Here is a 24,020-nt window from a genome sequence, read left to right as displayed (position 1 = left end):
GACTTCCAAATTGAGACCCGACTCCGACTCTCGATCCAGAACCCGACCCCAACACTCGACCCAAGACCCGATTTCTAACCCGGATCCAACCCTGACACGCGACAGCTGATCACTTGGGACCCGATCCGACCTCTACTCTCAACCCAAAACCCGACTTTGTCACCCGACCTGGAACCCCATCCCAACACTCGACCTAGGATCTAACCTCAAATCCTGACCCGGGACCCAACACCCAGATCAGGATCTGACTTTGACCCAATCCGACCCGACCTCAGACCTGGGAGTTGAATCTCAAATCAGGTCTAGAGGTCTGTGTCCCAATTTATGTGATATACTTGCCTTTTTAGTATGTCGAAAAAAGAATGACAAAATGTCTTTTTGTCTTGTCTTAAAGGCATTTTACAAGCCCTCTCTGGTCATTTCTATCTCTCTCTATATATAGAAGGCCATAACAAACATTCACATAAACTTGAATACTCCAATTAACTTCAAGATGATGCAAGATGTTTGGACTCAGTTGGGTCCAACCATTGCAGCAATCATGTTCACCTGGACCATGTACCAGAACTACTTCCCTCACGAACTTCGTGGTCATATTAGGAGGTATACCGATAAACTTGTGAGCTATTTCTATCCTTATATGCACATTATCTTTTATGAACTTGAAACTGAAGGGTGGTTTGAGCGGAGCAAAGCTTACGTAGCGATTGAAAGGTACCTTAGCAAGAACTCGAGCACACAAGCTAAGCGTCTCAAAGCCAACGCGGTGAAGGATGGTCAATCGCTTGTTCTAACCATGGATGATCATGAGGAGATAACCGATGAATATAAAGGGAAGAAGGTTTGGTGGATATCGAGCCAAAAACCAGCCAACAGACAGACAATATCTTTTTATAGGGAGGATGAGAAGAGGTATTTCAAGCTAAAATTTCACAAAAAGAATCGCGACCTTATCACAAATTCATACTTGAAGTATGTGTTGGATGAAGGAAAGGCGATATCTGTGAAAGAACGACAGAGAAAGCTGTACACAAACAATAAGGGAGATGGAGGTGGTTATAGATACAGGGGAGGAAGGATGTGGAGTGGAGTAGTATTTGAGCATCCATCAACATTTGATACTCTAGCTATGGATCCAAACAAGAAGCAAGAGATTATAGATGATCTCGAAACATTTAGCAAGTCAAAAGACTACTATGCAAAGATTGGCAAGGCGTGGAAGCGTGGTTATCTTCTTTATGGTCCTCCAGGAACCGGTAAATCTAGCATGATTGCTGCTATGGCTAATTTCTTGAAGTATGACGTCTATGATCTTGAGCTGACATCGGTTAAGGACAATACCGAGCTAAGAAAACTGCTGATAGATACAACAGGTAAATCTATTATTGTGATTGAAGATATAGATTGCTCTCTTGACCTTACAGGTCAACGAGAGACGAATAAGAAGAAGAAAGAAGAGGAAGATAAAGGAAAAAATGAGGAAGATGCCGTCAAGGAGAAGATGAAAAAAGGAGGAGAGGTGAAAGAAAAACAAAGTGAGGTAACTTTATCTGGACTTTTGAACTTCATTGATGGTCTATGGTCAGCTATTGGCGGTGAAAGGCTTGTCATCTTCACTACCAACTATATGGAGAAGCTTGATCCTGCTCTAATTAGGAGGGGGAGGATGGATAAACATATTGTCCTATCCTACTGTTGCTTTGAGTCATTCAAAGTTCTTGCACATAACTATCTTGACGTCGTTGAATCTCATGTTCACTTTCCTGAGATTCGTCGTTTATTGGAGGAAACTAATATGACTCCTGCTGATGTTGCTGAGAATTTGATGCCTAAGTCTTCAAAGGAAAATGCAGACACTTGTTTGGAGAGATTGATTAAAGCTCTTGAAACTGCAAAAGAGGAAGCGAAATTGAAGGCTGAGGAAGAAGAGAAAGCAAAGGCAGCTGAAAAGGAGAAGGAAGAGAAAGATCGCGAGGAAAAGAAAGAAGTAACAGCTACTGAAGAAGCTAAGAATGCTGACGTTGTAAACGAAAAAGATAATGGTGTTAAGGAAAATGGTGATGTTAACAAAGATTGATGAATACACATATATGAAAGTGTACTTAGGGGTGTTTTAGCTTTTATGTTTTCTACAATACTGGGTCTATTAGCTGTACTTGTAATAAGTTTATTTTATGTCTTAGTGGTGCTTGAATACACATAATTCTGCCAGTAGTTTTCATGTAGTTGGTGAAGGTTAATAAGAAGTTTTTTTATCATGAAATACTCAAATTTTAGTATTACAATCCACATTTTGCCTAGCGCCTTCTAACGAGCTAACAAGCACTGCAGCGCTCAATTACTAAGTGTAGCAGTGCCAACTTCTGTCTATTTGTATGAAATTAAACGATATTGACATAGTATATTTGTGGTTTCTGTTTGTCTTCAACACTGCCTTCCTTAGTCCTTATTAGTATTTTTAAAAAAGATGTATCTAACACAAGTCATTGGGAATTTACGGTTTTTTTCTTATGCAAAAGTAGGTACACATTCTATTTGATACAGGATCCTGATACAAGAAGAATGTTATGAATAGGTGCAAGAACAATGCAGGACAGATCCTAGATGGAATCAGCACGAAAAGAAAAAAAGCATTTTCGCGGTCATTGGATAGACAGACACTATATTTACTTGAATTGAAGTCATATTCACAAAAGAAATGTTGGGAACCACAGTTAAAGAGAAGGAAAGTGAATGTACCTATATCATCAAAAAGTCCTAACGTATCGTGCTTCAAAAGTTGTCGCGACTACAGAATAAAGATTAATATGTATTAATACAGAAGATCTCTAATAGACTAGCAAGTCTGTTCATGTACTGTAAGATGTCCAACAAATGGTACCACAGGAAACAGCTTTGCATAAAGATATATATAAGGGATTTCAATGAAAAACTTCATGATCCAGCTCATAACGATATATATCAGTGTATAAATATTGTATAATAATGTATATATATACATTTCTTATACATAGTTATATTAATTCGCCACTTGCAGGTAGAGGTGTTAAACATGTGAGTTGAATTGAATTTGGATATGTTAAAATTTTAATGACTCGTTTAAAAGTTACTTAGGTTGAAACATGTTGGATTAAAATGGATGAAAATAGGGTTACTGAAAGAATATAAAGAAATATACTAGAAAGGATCGTGAGAAATTTTCTGGATTTTGTATTTCTTCAACCTGAGACTACAAAGCTACTGTATAAGAAAATATATTGGAACTTCCTAGGGATTGAATGGTAATAAAATAAACTAAGTACCTACCTAGTACATACAGTTGTGTAGCAGAAAATAGTGCATGTACTATTTTCAGGGCGGCTCTACAGCTTTGAAAAAAAAGCAATTGCCTTAGGCCCCAAAATTTGAGGGGACTCATTTTTGAAAAAAAAATAAATTTATAAGTATTTTTTTAAAAAAATATCGAGTATTATTTGTAGAAAATATAATTTTTTCATAAAAGAGCGGAGAAGTAATAGAAGTTTTGACAAATTATAAGTACTATGTCTCAAGAAAGATTAAATAATTGGCTATAATAAACTTCATAAAAAATATATATTCGAATTTAAGGCATCCATTCGGATTTAGCTTTAGGCCACCGATTTATTAGAGCCGCCCCTGACTATTTCCAGAGTACTCTACTCTAAAATATCTGTACATGTATATGTATTTACAAGGAAATTGTTATACTAGAACTGGACCTCTATTGTTTTTGTTGTTGAACCATAATGAATAAATCAATCCAATAATATAGTTGGGCTTATGTTCTGATTCAAAGGCAAATCAACAGCCTGCTTCTTCACTCAACTTCTTCTTAGCTTCTCTCTTTGTTGAGCAAATTAAGTCACTGGAAATATTTAAACAAAGTTTCTTATGGATCAATCAAAACTATATATCAATCTAATTTTAAAGTAAATTGAATTGAACAAATTAAAATGAATTGAATTATAATAAAATAAGCGAATTATTAACCTATCCACAGGTAATACTAGAAGAATCTAAAACAATAAGAGGGACTTGTGTCAAATAAAAAGCCTTAATTCAACACTTGGTAGAGAACCTATACACATATTATATTATATGAATATACCTAATAAATTGTCAGCAAAGTGATAAGGATCTTAATTATATTTTGTTGGACCACTTTTTGAAAAATAAATTCAGGTATAGGGGCTAAAGATATATAATTAAGTCCCACTTTGATTATTTGACTGATTTAAATTTGTATTATATAAGATTAAAGGAAGTATGTTAAGTGTGCCACATTGGATGATGAATAAATTGGTTATCTCTTTATATGATTTTGAATAATTGTTATCTTATGAATCATATATTTTTTTCGGATTGAGTTTGAATCAAATATATTTCTTTATATGGTAATAAGAATCTTACTCTAATTTGATGTTATTGTGTCATAATATTGACCCTCATATGTTATATATGTTATTCACACTCCAATTGATAAGTCAAGAGTGAAAAGTGTTAAATGTACATTTTATTTGAAAGAAACATATTATTATCTTTTTATATGCTCTTAAATAATTCTCATTTCATGAGCTATTTTTGGAGTTGAATGTATATTATTGATCTCTTTACAAAAAAAAAAATGAAATTTGAAAAAAAGTTTAATACAATATTGCTCATATGACAAATTCTTAACCTGGTTCTCATCCAGCCAAGTTTTCAAGTGTCCATAGTAGCCCATGAGAAGGAAAATAACAGAATAAAATAGACTAGGATTTATAAATAAATTCATTATTTTTTTTGGAAACTTATTAATATGTACCGTTCAATTAAAATTATTTATCAATGCAATCGAAATATACGTTAGTCGTTATTTTTTTTCTTGATCTACTTTCAATAATATTGTAGATGTCAATTCATGTGAGATAAAGGTAATGAATGATTGAGATGATTTTGGATTATACCTTTTCAATTATTATTGAAAATTGACTCATCTTTAAAGTTAGAGATTGAAAAGTCACTCGAAAAGACCAGCTGGATTTACATCTATGTTTGAACAATCACATTGAGCTATGTCATCTTCAATTTTAAGACATTTTCAAAACCAATTATATCCTAACAAGGTTGGTCACAGGTCANTATACGTTAGTCGTTATTTTTTTTCTTGATCTACTTTCAATAATATTGTAGATGTCAATTCATGTGAGATAAAGGTAATGAATGATTGAGATGATTTTGGATTATACCTTTTCAATTATTATTGAAAATTGACTCATCTTTAAAGTTAGAGATTGAAAAGTCACTCGAAAAGACCAGCTGGATTTGCATCTATGTTTGAACAATCACATTGAGATATGTTATCTTCAATTTGAACAATCACATTGAGATATGTTATCTTCAATTTTAAGACATTTTTAAAACCAATGATATCCTAACAAGGTTGGTCACAGGTCGATTTGAATCGATTATTGATTAAAATTAAAATCAAATCAATTTAATCGATTTTTAAAATATTAAAATCATACTAAATTATTATCATCAAATATGATAATATATTTATCGATTTGTTTTTTAAAAAAAAAATTAATTTGATCCGATTGTTTAATTATTAAATATTAATCATACATAAAAAGAAAACATGGAAAATAGAAAAATAAATTAGTTAGCAAAGAAAGAAAACTAAACAATCCCACTAGCCACTCCTTATGACCTGAAAAAAAAAAATCGAACCATCTCACTACAACATGAGAGGGGTAGTTACGTAGTAACTCCTAACTCTTAAGACACGAGATAAAATCTTACCAATTTTTTAAAATAAAAATAATGAAAAATCACATTAAGTGATTTAGAAATATAGGTATATAATAATACTAGTAAAGAAAGCCCGGGCGCTGCCCGGNAAATATAGGTATATAATAATATACATAAATAACCATATATTTTTTATGTGTTTGGTTATAATATAAGTACTACTATTTTTACTAAAATGATGGAAATGCCCTAAAAGCTATTTTAGAAAATTAGATTACAAGTTACAGAATTGAATCGTTTATAGTTTGGTTCAAAAATATCTTTACCGTTAATACTTTGGTTCAAAAATTCCCTTGCAGTCAATACTTTGGTCCAGAAATGTCCCTATAGTTACAAAATGGATCAAAAATACCATTTTCCGAATATATATATAATTTTTTTCTTTTTAAACACATCTTCTTCCTAATTAAAATACTAGTCTTTGGGAACGTGCTTTGCACGTTTGTCCCATATTATTATTATTATAAAAATTGAATTATAAAATAGAAATTGTTGAAATTTGAAATATTAATTCACTTTCTATGTTTTTTGATAGGAACACCTAATAGTTTAAATGTGAAAATAAGCAAGGTTGGTTATGTTTTCAAATGCTTCACATATTAAAACTTATGTCATGACTTTCAGAAATTGGAAATTCCTCCTCTTATAGTCATATGCATAACAAGAAGTTGTTGTCGAATTAAAGTAGTATTTTGTAAATGTTGAACAAAAAGTTGATCAACATATATCTTCTTTAATATGGCTAGAATATCCTTGTCAATTTTATAGTATACACCTAGTAAAAAAGTAGTAATTATATTATGACAAAGATACTTAATTATTATTGACATCAAAAAAATTGAATCAATATATATTAATTATAATTGCACCTACACGTATCCTTTCTTTGATTCAAGATTAGGATTTCTTTAACATAAGAATATTATTTGTATGGTTGAAATATAATAAGAATCAATCTATATTCAAGAATATTTTCTTTCATATGAAAATTTGACATAAGAGTATTACTTGTATTGTTTAATTAGTATAATTGCATTACGAAATATAATAAGAATCAATCCTTATTAAAGAACAAGGGACTTGATATAAAAAGTTAAAATATATAAAAGATGTTAAAAAGTATAAGATCTAAATATCCTGAAAATTATACATACAATTTCTCAAATCTCAAAAATCTTATTTCTATATCACGTTTCCTATAAACTATATTTTATGTATGTGAAATAATAAAATTGATAAAAAGAGAGTTATAAATAGCATATCCATTATGTACCTAATGATGAGAAGTGAAGAGCGCACAGTTACCAAATAAAATCTGAAATGTAGAGAAATAAATAAGAATTAGTTAGCAAACTCAAGGAATTCTTCATCTATTAAATATATATTGTTGAGAACTAAAATGAGCATAAGAGGAATAAAGTAGTTACCAATCAACAATATATATTTATATATTCAAACTTTTATGGCATATAGCTGCTAATCTATACTTCCTCCATCCACAATTGTTTGGCAAGTATACCAAAAATAGATGTCCAAGATTAATTGTCAATTTAACAATCAAGAAATAATTAGTCACTTTTTTCCAATTCTACCCTTAATGATTGTGTAGTTCAATCGAAAAGTTATGTGGACTTTTGGTATTCTTGATATAGTAGGATTATATTAGTCAAATTACACCTTGTATTAAATTTTTCTTGAGGGATGTACATGACCTTACCCTGACAAACAATTGTGGATAGAGGGAGTATATTATATAAAGCTTAAAGATGAAAGATTAATGTGACTTGAGTTGTAGAAAATCACTGCACATGCACTATATAGTACTCCAATTCTATTTGACAAGGAACATGAAAAGTTCACATAACTTTTGGAAGCTCAAGGGAAAAAACAGTAAATGTGAGATATGAAATAGTAGGATTGTAAATTGAGTTCAAATAATCTGTATTAGGTTAATTAATGGGGAGATGAAAGATTTCTATCAATTAAATGTAGTTAAATTACTGATAAATAACTTTTTTTTTAAATGACAAAATGATTACTCAATTTTTAACTATTTAATATTTTATTATTTACATGTTTTATAACATCTTTTAGTTTAGGGGCAAAATGGTAATCCAACTTTAAATGTTGGAACTTCCCACTTATAATAATATATGATGATTATTAAAGAACACTATTTTTGTTTTATTTCTTCTAAAATCACTTTAACAAAAAAAAATTTGTAGAAAATATGTTTTTTCTTCTTAATCTCATTTTATCAATTAAAATAGAGTAACTTCATGTACCCTTTCGACAGATAATATATGTCATATATATATGATCATAGTATATCCATCATTATTTATATTTATATAACGATAAAAAATAATGATGATAAAATAAGAAATATTTTTATTTTTTATTTTTTCCTAAATTGAAGTTAGATAATCATTTGCTAATTAAAAAAATATTATTAGAAAAAGAATGTGTTTAAAAGAAAATAATAATATATTTATTTGGAAAAGGAGCATTTTTGACCCATTAAATAACAATAAGGGCATTTTTTGACCAAAGTATTGACGGCAAAGGCATTTTTGGACCAAACTACAGACGGAGGGTATTTTTGTTCCTTTCGCATAGTTTAAGGATATTTATGAACCAAAGTATTGATGGTAAGGGTGTTTTTGAGCCAAACTATAAACGAAGGACATTTTTGTTTCTTTCATATAGTTTAAGGGTATTTTTGACCTTTTTCCCTGGTTAATATAGTGAACATGTAAAAATGAAGGGACATAATTAATATATCATGCATGTCAATAATTTTAAAGCTTATCAACATATAGTAGTCAATAGTTATATACTCCTTTTATAATATGGTTGGACAAGGATGAATCAAACCAGCCACGAGGAACACAATATATATCACTTTCATGACAAGTTGGAATTAATTAAAAGGAAGTAATTAGTCAACCCCACCATATTAAATACACTTTTAAGAAGAAAAAAAAAAACTTTAATAAGTATGGAATGTCTTGGAAGAACATGTCCAAAAAAAATAACTTTTATAGAGATTAGTGGTTGGAATTAAAATTTTTAGTTTATGAATTTTCAATTATAATTATTTTTATTTACTGAATTTTAAATTAATCATTTATTTGTATTAAATGAATTTTTAATAGGGTGTGCTACACTTCTATTACCCTATTAATTCATTGTTAGGGACCGGCCTCAACTAGTGAACACATCTAATTGCTATGAGATAGGCTTGTAAATAATCTTAAGGTAGTCATGAAGGAAGTATAATGAAATTACGATTTATTATCAGTTTCAACACTTCTATATTTTAAATTTTAAGAAAAATTCAGGTTGAATTGCATTAATTAAAGGTTCGACTCTGGGAGTAAGAGTAGTTGACATCAATCTGACTTCGTATCATCATTTATAAAAGAGAGTTAAATAAGCTAAGATATATTAGAAAGAACAATCACCACAACAAAAGCAACTTTTAGCGGCAATTAATAAACACATTAATTAATAAAGAGTGTTAAAGTCTTTACCGGCATTAGTTAAGTGTCATTAGATCCAATGTCGCTAAAAGCTTTAGGAACATATATACAAAGAGTGTTAATTGCTGCTAAAAATACATATTTAGCGGCAATTGAACTATTGCCGCTAATAATTACAGCTAAAGATCATTTTTGAAGTGAATATCATTATTCAGTTACATAAGCTATAGTAATAAGCAAAAAACACAGATACAAAATCAACAAGATGTATTCACAACAAAAAAGTCTGATCTCTATCTTTCAGCAACTGAACAGGAAGACTGACTACTCCAAGAGCACTCATCCATAAATTGATCACTGGTACAAACAACATAAAGAAATATAACCAATGTTTTATTGGAAAAAAACAACTCCAAACACTTAAAACTAAGAATCTCCTATTACACTTACACACTAGAACAAGAACAAGAACTAACAAAAAATACTTCTAATAGTCTACTTTATTCTTCAACTACTATAGTTTTACATAAAAATTCTAAAAAAAAACACAGAATTTTCGACATCTAAATATACAAGAAATCTGCAGGACGTCCAGAATATGTAGTAGCAAATGATCTTGTAGTAAATTCATGTTTCCTATTTCCTCCATCGAATCGATTCACTTTGCTCTCAGCATGAAACCTTGTCATTGGTATAATAGGCTCATAAGTCTTGAAATTCCTCTGATGCATCTCAATTGATGATTTTTCACTAACTTTATATGCATCTCCCACAACTCCTACAGCTTTATGACTATTACATCCCAACAGAATGCCCGAACGACGTTTAGCTTTGTCTCTTCCATTTTGGGAAACTGATCTATTGGAGTTGCTGGTTGTTCTAATTGAGGGTATTTTGACTTCTTCTATATCAGACATTATAGAGAAATCAGCTGCACTAGCAGTTACAACACTCCAATCAATGCTAACTTCACTTGGAGCATAACAGGACATACTATCTGAGCCCTGTCTAACTAAACTTGGATTAGCTGTGTTGTTACTTGGGAAGCTTTCGATTTCAAATAAGTCTGAACTTGCATCGCTTTCTGCGTAATCTTCTTCATATGTTCCATTTGAACTTGCACCTATGTTGATGATGTCGATTTCTTCAGCTTTCGGAACAATTGCATCCCATGTTAACATGCCTATGTTCTTCTCAAGACTCATTTTGCTTCTTTCTTTCTCTGTTATTGGAAAGCCAAACACTTCTAGTGACTTTCTTGATTCTTCTTCTTCTTCCTTATGCAATTGTATCTTCACTCCTGGATTTGGATTTCCACCTTTAGGATCAAAAACAGGAACCGCGAAACGCTCATCTGATTTCAATCCAAGTACTCCTAATTCATCAATTTTCTTGAAGTGCAAATTTTGATGATTAGCTCCTATTGTACTAGTCTTGATGGTGTTTTGCTTTGATTTTGATTTGCAACTTTTTTCGCGGAGTTGATCATCAATCTCAACAGAGTTCTTGTCTTTGCAGTAACAATTGCAGCCAAATCTAGCAAGGAATTTCTTGCCATAAGACTTGTTATTAGTCTTTGTTGGCCGCTGCAGTTGATGATGTTGATGCTGATATTGATGATTTATTGAAACTTTCTGCAACAATGCACTTCTGCTATTCCAACTTGATTCTGAATGAATACTTGGAGTTAAAGGTCTAATCTTTTGCTGCAAAGAAACTATATCAGCAACAGGTTGATCATCATGAATCTTGTGTTTGTTTTGTGTCACATTATTTTCTTCAACTCCTTCATTGAAGTATTTTTCTGCACTAAAGATGTCTATCTCTCCATCATCTACCTTCTTACTCAAATCTCTACTTGATTCAAGATTAAGTACAATGGTTTCTTCAGTACCATTGATCAAGTAAGAAGAAAATGAGGGATCAAGAAGATTGGTACTAGTACTTTTGGTGGCTTCTAGTTTGACCATAGCCATTGAGACTAAATTTTGTATTGGAGTGGAAAGGAAGTGTTTTGGTAAGGGAAAAGGACTCAAAAAGAAGAGGATTTTGTAAAGAAAAATGGATTTTGGAAGCACTAAACTACAATAGGAAAATGATGACAAATAGTTTGGATGCAGATATAACAGAAATCATAGAAGGAAAAAAGGAAGCCAGTTCACTGGTGAAATAGATGGTGCTTAATAAAGCTATATACCCTTTTTCTTCCTTCCTAGTTCCTATATTAGAGTTCTCAACATCAGACTGTGATTTTTCCTTTGACAACTTGTCCCACCTTCTAGGATGTGTTTGGTATGGAGGAAAATTATCATCAACGACAATAACATATTTAGTATGATCCCGCAAGTGGGATTTGAGGAAGACAGACATTACTCATCTCTTGTGAGGTAGAGAGGTAGTTTCTAATTGGTATCAGTATGTTTGGTGCTCGCTCACTCTTTGATCAGTGATTCGCCGGTCAGGCGGTCACTAGTAATAAGATAATACTTCACTAAGCCAATCAACGCTAGATCTATCATCATAGATAAGAAAACAGGAAAATATTTTCTCAAAATGTTTTCATGTTAGGTAGGTCAAAATGTCGTGGAACCTCCCGGTCCCACTCCCGCCCCCACCTCCTCATCCCCAACCCCAACCCCACCATTTCGATAATATTTTCTGCTTACTTATCAACTATCGAAAAAATAAATAAGAAAATCACTTATTTTTCATGAAAACAATTTCCGTCGAAAATGTTTCACTTTATACCAAACACATCCTTAGAGTTAGTACTTACAATTACAAGAACTTTCCCACTTTTTGAAAGTAGTCCTCTTTACACTTTCTTTTATTCAACTTACTATTTTCTTAATCATTAACTCTAATTGAAGAGAAAATTATTTTTTCAAACAAGCTTAGCATGTAATGATTTTCTAGGTGGCTAGTTACTTTCAGCTTTGCAATTATCAACCATACTGCTATAATTTCTATAGTGGAGTAATAAAATTTGAATATGTAGCAGAAAATGCAGAATATTTGCTTGTCCTTTATGGAATATAATTAATTTGTTTTAAATATGGTGTAGAAGTAGATGAGGTTAGAAATCTATCAAAAACAGAAATCATATCAATGCAGTTACCCCACATTAGCTTATGCTTTAGCTATCACAAATTATAACAAATAAGAACAAGTCAATTTAATGGTGTTATGTGAATTTTGGCCCATAAAGACTGCTGGCCACACAAGATTCACAATATCTAACAACATTTACAATCAAATCTGTGTATGAACAGATAATAATTTTTTAACTCATTTGGTATCAATAATGTTAGATCATTCATGTATACATGCTCCTTGTCGGCAAATACTTCTGCAGAGCCACGGATTCACATACTACTTGATGCACACAACACAAGATTTTACAACTCAATTACCAACATGTAAGGTGGGGTATAGTCCCACCACCACCGAGGGGCGGCGTAGGATGGTTGAGATTCCTTCACACTTAACCAGATGTCACAATCTAACACCAATGACATCATATTGTCCGCTTTGACCTCACAGATTTGTCCCTTCAGCTAAGCTATCATCGAACTCAAAGGCATGTGTACCATTGGAACTTGTTTTATGCCTTATAAAGATCTTCTCTTCTCTTTCCTTGGATGCACCTAAGGTTGATAGAGATTATGTTATTTGACTTGGTTTTTAGGTGCAGATGGCTAATACTACGTATTTAGATCTTAGTTTCACTTTAAAACAAAATTTGTCTCAAATCATTGACCCTACTGTCCATCCTAGTAGCCTAGTGACAACTCTTATCACTTGTCATTCAAAGCCAGGGAGGCCGATCTAAAATATTGAGTTTATGTGTTCTGAATTCTAGAAAATGCAAGTAACGAGTTTGGTCTAACCCGATACTAAAACTGTATAGTCAAGTGTAACTTGAGGTACAATAATCTCAAATATAAAAGAAGTGCACAGTGATGTCTTATGATTTTTGTAATAAGATCAGTGTCCTGTGGTTTCTTGGGCACTTCCATTTTATGTATTTTTTGCATTTTTTTTCTCAAGGATGTATCTTCATGTATGTTTAAAGCTACAACTTCCCCTCATTCTATTGAAGAAAAAATAATTACTGAATCAAGATATCATATCAGAAATCAACTAGATCAAGATTCCACTTTAATTGAACAACACATTACAGAGTATATATCGAGGGAAGAAATGTTCTCAGGACTTTCAAAAAGCTTCATAATAATCCCATGTTGCTCAGTTTTTAGAGTCATTATCTAACGAGACATGGAACAGAGAAGAAAATGAAGACAGTTGTAAACGCTAAATCATCTGGTATAATTTATGGATCCATCAAGACTAAAGATATGCCGTGGAGTCTCCTCTCAAGGGACCCTGCTCGATCAAAATTTATAGTGGTGGAATGTCTTGCATAACCATGGACTTTGTATTCATAAGATGTTGGTCTTCCTGATTCATACGAGTTCAAATGGTCAGACAACATCTTCGGTGGCATCTCATTGCGAGGATGTGGAGTTGGTATCACCCAGAGTCCAATATTGTTTGACAGCAACCAGTATTTTCTCAGGAACAAGGGGACCGTCCTCATGATCCATCAATTTGAAGTTCCACCTCATGCCTCCTATTATCTTCTTCACCTTGATCAGTACATCCACATTGTCTCTAAGAATAACAGCTCCTTCTGGACGCAAAATACGGTCCATCTCTAAGAGAATGTCTTCAAATTCACACCTATAAAATTAGAAAATGCTAATTTAGTCAATGACATTTATTTTTTTCCCTATAGCTCCCTTTAACTGGATTTTTTTTCTTTTCCTGGCTGGGGATCAATGGGAGGGGGAGATGTGAGTGACCAGAGTGACGAGCTGGCATTTCTATTTCAATAAGAACAGTGCAATTACGAATAACAGCATATTAAGTCACAGCAGCCAAAAGGAGAAATGCCGGTGGATTTAGCCACAGCACACGCAAACTTCTGCCGGTAATTCAAATATCAGTCCTGATACCATACTTGATCTTGATAAGGTTACTACCCTAAAATTTTAAGTGGCTGATCATCTACTATCAGTGTATATTTACTTAAGTTACCTTGGCTCGTACATATCACAATTAATTAGACCCTTTTACTTAAATAGCAACTAGGCATGGCCAACAATAGGACTTTCAATGAAGGAGCTGCAATGCCACAGTGCTATAAGGCTCTTTATCTAAATGAAGAACACGCTAAGTAAATTAGCAATATAAATAAAATAGCGAAGATAAAAACTTACTTATCCTTATATAAACTGTAAAGGCCACTAGCATGAATGAGATCATATGTCCTTGGGTATGTAGAAAATGCTTCACACCTGAATCAGAAGACAACTATATGATCAGACGATAGCTTTCTCTTACATAAGGAAGAGAAATAAATAGAAATAAAGTAAAACATAACACTACTATCTTCCTTGTGAATAAAAACAAAGATAAATTTGATACAAGCTATTTTCTCAAACAGCATACTGCATTTTCTTGACATCCTTTTTGCTATTTCAATAAAGCAGGAATATGTTCTGAGAGAAACAAATGAGAAATTACTTTTGTATATATGGATCTTAGGTGCATTTGTGAAACATTTAGATGGAATCACAAGAGACAATTTCATCAAAAATGAAATGCAGTAGTCATATATTTTTAACACATTTAGACATTTGCATGGGTGGAAGTCTTGATCTTAGCTCCAGCATGTAACCAAAACACATTGAACCAGGGGAATGGAGAGTTTCTATCATGGTCCTATGCCTGTTAAATCAACAACATACCCAGTATAGTCCCTCAAGTGGGGTGTGCAGAGGGTGGGGTGTACTCAAGCCTTACCTCTACCTTTGTGGGGTAGAAAGACTGTTTTTGATAAACCCTTTGTCTCAAGAAAATCATTTTCCAGAATAGGAGTAAAAAAGCTATAATGAAAATATTGAAGAAAGAGAAGGACCACCAGTAAACACAGACTGAAATTGCACGACAAGAGGAAACACAGACTGAATTCCTAAAAGGTCAGCTTATGAGGGAGACAATGAGAATAATTCCTAAAAAGATAGATTATGACGGAGACAGCAATAACTACATCATCATCTCAATATCAGTACTATAGATCATTCTTTCCCTATTTGTACGTACCAGTCATGATAGATACCAATCAGTCCCCGTTCAAATACAACTCCCAAAGTATTCTTCTCAGCTATTGTTGGCATCACATTCATAACCCAAAACTTGGGAGAGTGAAGAGCTGCTGCAAAACCTCCTAGCCCAGCATTCATGTCCATAATGTTGCGGTACCTTCCAGTGTCCAGGAGTTTGTTGATCTTCTTATAAGCACTTACGTGTTTCTTCCATTTCTTGCTGTCTTCTTGATATTTCGCAACAGACACTCCAGAAACTAATCCATTGGCAATTCTTGGAGGAACAGCATAAAGTCTCTCAGGGAATGGCTTTAGACTCTCGTCTCCACCATTACCATTGTTTGGTGTTATGCACATTTCCATTTTGTTGTACCTGAACCAAAGAGGTAAAAATAATGGATCAGCCATGAGCTTGATTTTCAATATTGATACAATATGAACACAACCAAGACCACTGAAACTGCCTCAAACAAAACACAGTAATCATGCATTTCAACATACAACCGATTTCAGGGTTGTATCACTTACTACAAAATAACGAAGTATTCAAAACACAATACCAATCCTACTGTCACATTCAGCACAAAAAGGCATTTACAGATATAATGTGAATTATTTTAAGTTCTCTGGAAATCCCAAAACTAATAGCTGCAAAATTAAACCAGTTAAAATACTCAATTCTATCAGAAACCAGTTTGGACAAAATGAAGCAAGGCTTATCTTGTTTATGGTCATCTAAACAGGACAGTGCTGTTCATCGTGCAGTTAGCTATAAGTTGATATATTCCTGTGGTAGTACATATATTGTGTTCAACAAGAATTAAACATCAATTGAACAATTTCAGCTGGCTTAATTAGCAGAAGTGGCGGTTGAATAATTAGATGACCAGAACTGTTAATAAGAGAATAGGAGAACAGATTGAAGTGCAGAACAAGTTTTTTTTTTAGAATAAAGTGCAGAACAAGTAATTTAAATTGCTTCTATGGTCAAACCAGGATGTAACTAAATATGAAGGAAAATCTTACTTCTAACATACAGCTTAAATCATTAAAGAAAATTTTAAACTGACAGTGCATGTCCAATGTAATGAAAGAACCTCAGTCTATCCTTTTTTTTCCGCTTTTTTAGGAAGGGTCTTGGCTTAGAGAGTTGAGATAAGTTGTAGCATGCACTAAGCCACTCCCATAACGCAGTTCACTTAGTAAGTTAGCAATGTGATATTTACCTTATCAGATTATGGCAAATGGATTGTCCTGCATACTTAGTGAATTTTCTGCCACCTAGACAATTCAAATTCGCATACTGAACCTTCTTGTTATGCTATTCATTCGTAAGAAATAAGTTTCTCAAGTTCAAGTAATTCTAACTGGTGACGTGATCTAATTTATTTCTAAAGCACCTCAAGAGGAAACCTATTTCACAGTAGAATAGAGCTGCCACTCATGGGAATTGGGACACATGAAGGACATTCACCTTTTCATTTTCCCAAGAGAAGATCTGAGAACCTCCAACACATACAATTGAACTATTAAGTATGATGACATACCAGACACTATCTGGATCAGAAGGTTTACAAACTCTGGCTGCAGAATTTTCTTGTGCAGAACGGCACGAGGCACTATCCTTTCTTTTCTGCCAAATAGCAGTCTCTCCCTTCTCAGATATCTTCTCCCAGCAAAGAAGTTTAGCAGCCTCTTCAATCTTCCTTTGTTCTTCCTCAAGATCCTCCTTGGGGCGTTGCCAGGCCTTAAAATTGACCTTCCAGTTGATAGGAGGTCCAGAAAGCACCCAGTAGCCTCCAGGTCTAAGAACTCGGTCAACTTCCATCATGAGGATTCCATCTACATGACGAATAAACAATACATGCAATTAAAAAACCATTATCAGAAAGAAAATAATTAGCTAAACATACAGACAAACAAGTAAACTGCATTTAACCATTTTTTTGGATATCAACATGAGATACATACCAGCAGCTCCCCATGGGATTAGACAACGAGAACAATGGGCCATATCAAAGGCTTTAGATGGATATGGCATTTTGATTGTTCCTAGTACACCAATAACAGCAGGCACACCCCTTTCCAGAGCAAACTGAACCTGAGCTTCATGTGAGTCTCTTGGGGCAAATGACATTGCTATGACATTTCTTTTCCAAAGATAAGCACCCCAACTTGCAACCTAGCACAATTTGAGAAATTCTTAGCCAAAAACGCAACAGAATAACAAATACGTTCCATGTAAGCAAAGACACGTGTGTTTAGAGAAGAAAGAAGTTCACAAAGCAGGAAACGTACCCCACAACCAGTGTCCAAAGCAGTCCGAACTGTCCCATTTTCGATTGGGACAACTGAAGCAAGCTGATCAATATACTTATCTGCTCCTTGAGGGAATTGTGTCCCTCCTCCTGGGAATCTAAACACGTTACCCTCATATTGAACCCAGTTCTGAATGGCCTTCTCAACAGTCAAGCTCTTATATGGAGCATTGGCATAGGGAACATAATCCCGACTTTTTGGCCACGGAAATGGGGTAACATATCCCTTAGGTGCTGGAATAAGGCAATGTAACTTCTCTTCTTGAGGTGGACAATGCCTTTCTCGGTAGTTCATATTTTCCCTTGGGAAAGTCATAGCACGCTTTTGATCTTGACATGGTGTATAATCAGTGTACTGAGGATCACATGGTTTGAGTTCCTCGACTTCTTCTGACTCATCAGTACCGCCTGCTTCGCCAGCGTGACGAGTTTCAAAATTGAGATTTGGTAGTATATCGCAATTCTCACCAGCAGTCTTGGTGACAGCCACTGCTATACTATCTCCTTTCCCAAAACCACTTCTTTGCCATGCTCCAAGTAAATAGAAGAAGCAGCATAGACCAGCTATTATAAATATTGATACAGAAGTCCTAGTCCTATTATCCCCTGAGTTTTTGCCCGCCATTGCAGCCCTGAAATAATTTCAGTACCTCGTTAGGATTGAAAAGGAAATACAAATGCAGATGCACATTTTCCTTCGAGTGATAAAAAGATGCAAGGAAACCAAGACATCACTAATTGCATATAACATGGCCTTTCATTATATAGAGTAAGAAAAATACAAGCTTGTAGCTAGACCAGAATCAGAGTGTGATAAATGATTATTGAGGTCTCAAGATCTTAATTTTTCTATACATAGGCTTATTATTTCAAACAAACTTTCAAAGTTCCTCCTCACATCACTCTCATAATATAAGGGATCTCTCCATGCCAACCCTTTCATGTCAAATGTTATCAAAGTTCCTAAAGTTAATCGAGATCAACTAAACCAAAACGTAGACTTAGATCAGATGAAGCTCTCATTCCCCAGGCCAGGGATACAATCAGAAGTTGAATAACTGCAGATCCAGCATAGTGATGAAACCAGTATAGCTTTCAAACACTCAAAAAGTCACTTCTTGGACATCCCATAAAAATTGGATCTTTCAAGCATTCAAAACTTCACAAGGATCAAAATCAGATCTTTACTAGTTCAAGAATTCTGGTCTACATAACACTAAACAGTCTAGTGCTTAAACCAAACACTTAAATAACATATCTTTACTCCAAACATTATAAAACAAAAACATCAAACAAACACAATGCACTACCAAAGAAGAAACCTTTTAGCCAAGAATTACATACCACATTAAATGCTCAACAACACAACTTTCATTTAAATCAGCTAATCTAATCAATGATCAATATCACCTTAAAAAAACAAAAAAAGGGACCAGATTTGAAACATAAATGAGCTCAAAAAAACGTTTTTCAAACAAACCCCACCTGTCAAATGAATCAACTAAACAAGAAATCAAATCCAAATCACAAAGTTCCAATGATTAAATAAACAGATCACAGCTAACACATGATTCAAGAATCACATACCAATGGCATGAAAATATTCCAACAATTCCTTAAATGATCTCCAAAAACTCTTCTTTCCCCTTTATTTCTTTTCCTTTATCAACAGACAGAAATGGGTTATGGGTCCAGTCCTTAAAAAATTCCAAAAAATTAATCAAGAAACGAATTTAACACAAACCCCACTTCAAAAATCCAAACTTTAATTCATAAAAATCGTTTCTTGATGATTCTTTCAACCAAATATATCAAAATCACACGTCTCCTTCTCTCTATCTATCATACAAAGACAGAAAAAATGGTACTTTGAAGAAAGTGAAAACTCGGGTTTGGTTGTTTTCAGTTTGCTAAATGAAACAAATCATTTTCACATTTATTTATTAGTATAATAAAAATGGAAAATTTTGGGGTACAAAATGTTCACCAATGAGATCCCAGATCTGTATAAGGGACCCACGCGCGAATTGATTGGAAAATGAGGGACCTATATTGTATTTTAGTAAAAATCTAGCAAGGAGAAGAAGGACTTTTGCCGGTGCTAAGGTTGAAGCTATTTTTGGGTGAAAAACTAGGGGTGGTAAATCAACAATGTGACTTTTATTTTCGTTTTAATCTGTTTATCTTAGTTTATTTTTAAAAAAAAAAAAAATTAACTTTTTATGTAATATGTTTCAAATCATAAGTAAATTTTAATAACACAATTGGTTGGCTAACTGCGCTTTCACTTTTTTCATGATTTCTCATTCCTTTGCCATATTTCTTTTTAAAAAAAATATACGAAAAATGAAACACAAAATTAAAGAATATGTAAGTATAAATTTTATGTCTCAATTATAAATGAATTATAATATTCAATAAATAATAAATTGTTTATTATAACAACAATATAACATACTAAGTAAAGCCCCACTAAGTGAGGATGATCAATGATGGGAGGATAAAGTATACGTAGATTTTATTGTTACTTCGTGGAGGCAGAGAGGTTGTTGCCGAAAGACTTCCAGCTCAAGTGCAACATCAAATTCAAGTGAAAGAAGAAGAAAACAATGAAGAAAGTATAGCAATTAAATAAGAAAAGCAGTGTACAATTGACAAAAAAGCAATAACAATAACAAAATAGTGTAGTAATCGAAATAGAACAAATAACACATGGTGTTAAGCACACCAAAAACAAGAATTACAAGTGTACGATTAGTACTAGACATGCACTAACAAGCTTAAACCCTCGCAGATAAGACAACACTCTATCTCTACTAACCTTCTATCGTAATACGCAACATTCACTCCTTCGTATATAAGTCATGTCTTCAATAATATGAATTAGTTGCATCATATTTTATTTTAATTACTTATTCACAATACTTTTTCAGCTTACCACAGTACTACTATTCTTCACGTACTTCTATAACCAACCTCTCATGTCTTTTCACTGAAATATTTGCACACTTTCTCTTTACATTTCCAAACCATCTATAACATGTATTTTAAAATTATTAATTGATCTTTAAAATTGAATAACGAGTATTCAATTTTATTTTATTTTAATGGTAAGTACCAAGTAGTAGATCTCATTATGCTATAGTTAGTAATTTTACACAAGTAGGTGTTGTCTTTCTAGTGAAGTAGTCGGTAGGAATGGACGGTTGAGATCGTTTAATCAATGAGATATTAACTATTCAGGTGCGTTAGATGGTAAATGGGTGGGGCCCGTAGGATGTTTGTTCTATTTTGGAAAGGTGGACCACGACGTAGACTAAATGCCCCTTTCTTTTGGGAATCTAACGCTTTTTGACGGTGGTTTTATAATTTGTTTTTCATTTAAGTTTTTCGTCCTCTCGTTTCAATTTATTTATCTTTATTTTTTAAGAAAATATTACAGTAGTAATTTTTTTATAGCTATTTAATTTTAAGCATATCTAAGAGCATAAATATTTTTAATTTAAAATAATAATATTTTATTTTTAAATCCCATAAAAAAACAAAATCAAATAAAAAAAAAATAGAATAAAAAGTAGTCATAATTAGCTGAAATTACTATTACTTAATTCAGGAGATCCTCAATTTGTGTACGTTTTAGGAAGACATGGGAACTACTACTTAATTAATGTTTCATAAATGCTGTCTTGTCACTTTATGTAAACGCAATCATTATTGGAAAAAAATTTCTTTATTTTTTCATAAATAAAGATTAATTAAAAAAGTAAAAGCAGTTAAATTGAGTTATAATTAGCTTAAAAACGTAAGAATTCAATCAAATTCCTTCTTTATTCGTTTGGTTCGAAGGAGAATTGAATTCTTACGAATCAATTATTATTTTCTCTTATTTTTATCTAAATAGTAAAAACGAACTTTTTTTCTTTTTATTCAACTCACAGAAAAAAATTTGCCAAAAAAAAATTAAAATACGTGTCATCAGAAAATTAACTCCAATTTGTTTTTCTTTCGTCTTTTTCTTCCAACTTGCTATGCCAAAAAGGTTAATAAAAATTCTGAGTATAAAAATAGTAGGGGATAAAATTAGTTAAGTCATCAAAAAAGGGCATAATTGAAGAATAAATAATAATAATCAATTAAAATCATATTTTAAGAAAATTATATGTTCCTTACCATAATCGACAAGACAATTAAGTTTCTATCTCAGTTATTAACTTTTTTGGTAAATAAAATAAGGTTAGAGGATCGAGATCCAACTAAATATGCATAAAGTAATCATATAGTAGTAGTACTAATTTGTATTTATTTTTCCTTTTTTTAATTAATCAAATAGGAAAAAGGGATAAGATGTCTTGATATTTTTGCCGTTTTCTCCATCATGCATTATTATATGATCAGCATGTTCATATTCTATAATATATCATAGATCTATCCGGATAGATTCTAATAAAGCGGTAAGTCCTTTTTCAAATTTAATCAGAATTTTTGAGTTTGAGTCACTTTTGTTAGGGAGATTTTACACCCCTCTCCTTAATGTGGAATTTTTTGACATAAGACTAAATTTTATCGAATTTCAATATGAATATCAAATATCAGATATCAAATGAAAAAAATAATCAGAGATCTAGTCTAGCGTAATATATGACTTCTTTCATATTCTACAATTTTTTGTTGACTATTATACATCATTGAATTTTTAAAAAAAGACACTAATTATTAAGTTACGGAAAATATATTTGCAGGTAACATTGGTAAAAGTTGTAATTTAAAAACTTAACAATTAGACAATTTAATTTTTATAATAGGAAAAAAGTAGCAAAACACTTGGCTTACTCGAGAAAATATAGAAATGGACCCGTTCTTATTGTAAAGGGACATTTATATATGATGATGCTTTTAAGACTAACTACAACAAATATCAAAATTCCATATCGTTATCAATTCAAAAATTAGGTAAGAGTGGACTTTTTTTAAAAAATTATTCGGTATTTAATATTTGTATTGAATTTCAACTAAATTTTGATTTATATATTGCAGGATTCAATTTTGGAGGCGACATTTCTAGTAAAATTTTTTCACTTCTAGAAGTTCGAACCTGAAACCTCTTATTAAAGATCGAGAGATTCCAATTGATTTGTATCACTACGAGTCACGTTAGTCAAGAGATTGGACTTTTTTCGTAGAATTGAAGGTTTTGGGTGGGGTATCGTTTTGAGATTGATTGTTAGATATCAATAGAGTTTTAATGGATGAAACAAGTGTAATCATTTGCATTTTCAAATTTTCATCCCGTTTGCTGTCTTCCATTATTATTCAACAGTAGTAATTAAAGTAAAGATCTCAAGAATGTAACTATTACTACTAATTTATATGGTTAAATCTTGTTAATACTAGTGTTAATCAATTTTAATTAACACAAAATCTTGTTGACACCCAATTTTGACCCTCTCCAATATAAATTAATCATCGAGCTTCCTAAAATCTAAACGATTTGAAATAATTAGCTTCATAAAATTCAAAATAATTTTCAAGTCATTTTAAGTAGTTTTGTCATTTTTTATAAATTTTAAAATAATAAATATGATATTTTATATAATTATGTGTCAAATTAGTATATTTTATAAATATTCAAAAATTGTCTCAAAACGATTTTAGTCTTATTTAAATATTTGGCTATTTGGTTTAAATTAATTAATAACTTATATTTCGAGTTAATTAGTTTATAGTTAAGTTAATTATTATATAATTATGTGTCTAATTAGTATATTTTATAAATATTTGAAAATCGTATCAAAATATTTTTATTTCTTTTTAGCTAAGTGTTTTACTAACTTAGTTTAATTTAAATCATAATTACGATTTTGAATTAATTAGTTCATGTTTAAATTAATTATATTATTATCAAATTNAAATCTGAAGAAACATAACTTTATTAATAAGTATGCGGGTATAATTTTATTCCTCCCTTGATTCTACTCTCCTAAGATTTATCCATGATTTGAGGGTCATTAGTGGCGTATTTCTCGAATTAGGATGATTTAGATTTGATATTCATAATTCGAGAGTCGTTAGTGACGTATTTATCGAATTATGATGATTTGAATTTGATCTCTTTATGAATATTCCATGAGTTTGTGGAATATTTGAGGAGATCTTGATCTTGAATTTTGTACCCTTTATACAAGCGTGAACTAGAGTTTAGAGTTGAGTAGCCTCCAAAAATCCTAATTTAAATT

The 24,020-nt window shown here is 32.2% G+C and overlaps 2 protein-coding genes and 1 pseudogene across 4 annotated transcripts; 1 reads left to right on the top strand and 2 right to left on the bottom strand.

Moving 5' to 3' along the window:
• Positions 1 to 370: 370 nt before the first annotated feature.
• LOC125869408 (AAA-ATPase At3g28580-like) lies at positions 371 to 2,253 on the top strand (annotated as a pseudogene). The gene has a single exon (XR_007446815.1). The product of XR_007446815.1 is annotated as an AAA-ATPase At3g28580-like (transcript).
• Positions 2,254 to 9,788: 7,535 nt separating this feature from the next.
• Positions 9,789 to 11,498, bottom strand: LOC125869412 (protein PHYTOCHROME KINASE SUBSTRATE 1-like). Its single transcript, XM_049549997.1, has one exon. It carries the CDS (start codon positions 11,273 to 11,275, stop codon positions 9,863 to 9,865), a length of 1,413 nt encoding a protein of 470 aa, XP_049405954.1. The 5' UTR covers positions 11,276 to 11,498; the 3' UTR covers positions 9,789 to 9,862.
• A 1,916-nt stretch (positions 11,499 to 13,414) lies between these two features.
• Positions 13,415 to 19,705, bottom strand: LOC125869406 (probable methyltransferase PMT2). Of its 2 annotated transcripts, none has more exons than XM_049549992.1 (7): positions 19,273 to 19,705; positions 17,768 to 18,419; positions 17,441 to 17,651; positions 17,017 to 17,311; positions 15,468 to 15,842; positions 14,582 to 14,659; positions 13,415 to 14,042 (listed from the first exon to the last, which is right to left on the bottom strand). In XM_049549992.1, exons 2-7 carry the CDS (start codon positions 18,410 to 18,412, stop codon positions 13,808 to 13,810), a joined length of 1,839 nt encoding a protein of 612 aa, XP_049405949.1. In that variant the 5' UTR covers positions 18,413 to 18,419; positions 19,273 to 19,705; the 3' UTR covers positions 13,415 to 13,807. The 2 variants fall into 2 exon arrangements, with proteins under 2 accessions (XP_049405949.1, XP_049405948.1); XM_049549991.1 differs by having other exon boundaries at positions 19,375 to 19,705.
• Positions 19,706 to 24,020: the final 4,315 nt, after the last annotated feature.

Source organism: Solanum stenotomum, chromosome 6 (genome assembly GCF_019186545.1).
Source record: "Solanum stenotomum isolate F172 chromosome 6, ASM1918654v1, whole genome shotgun sequence".
Taxonomy (NCBI): Eukaryota; Viridiplantae; Streptophyta; class Magnoliopsida; order Solanales; family Solanaceae; genus Solanum; species Solanum stenotomum.
Note: the sequence above shows the minus strand (reverse complement) of the source record. Positions and strands in the feature narration are given on the sequence as shown.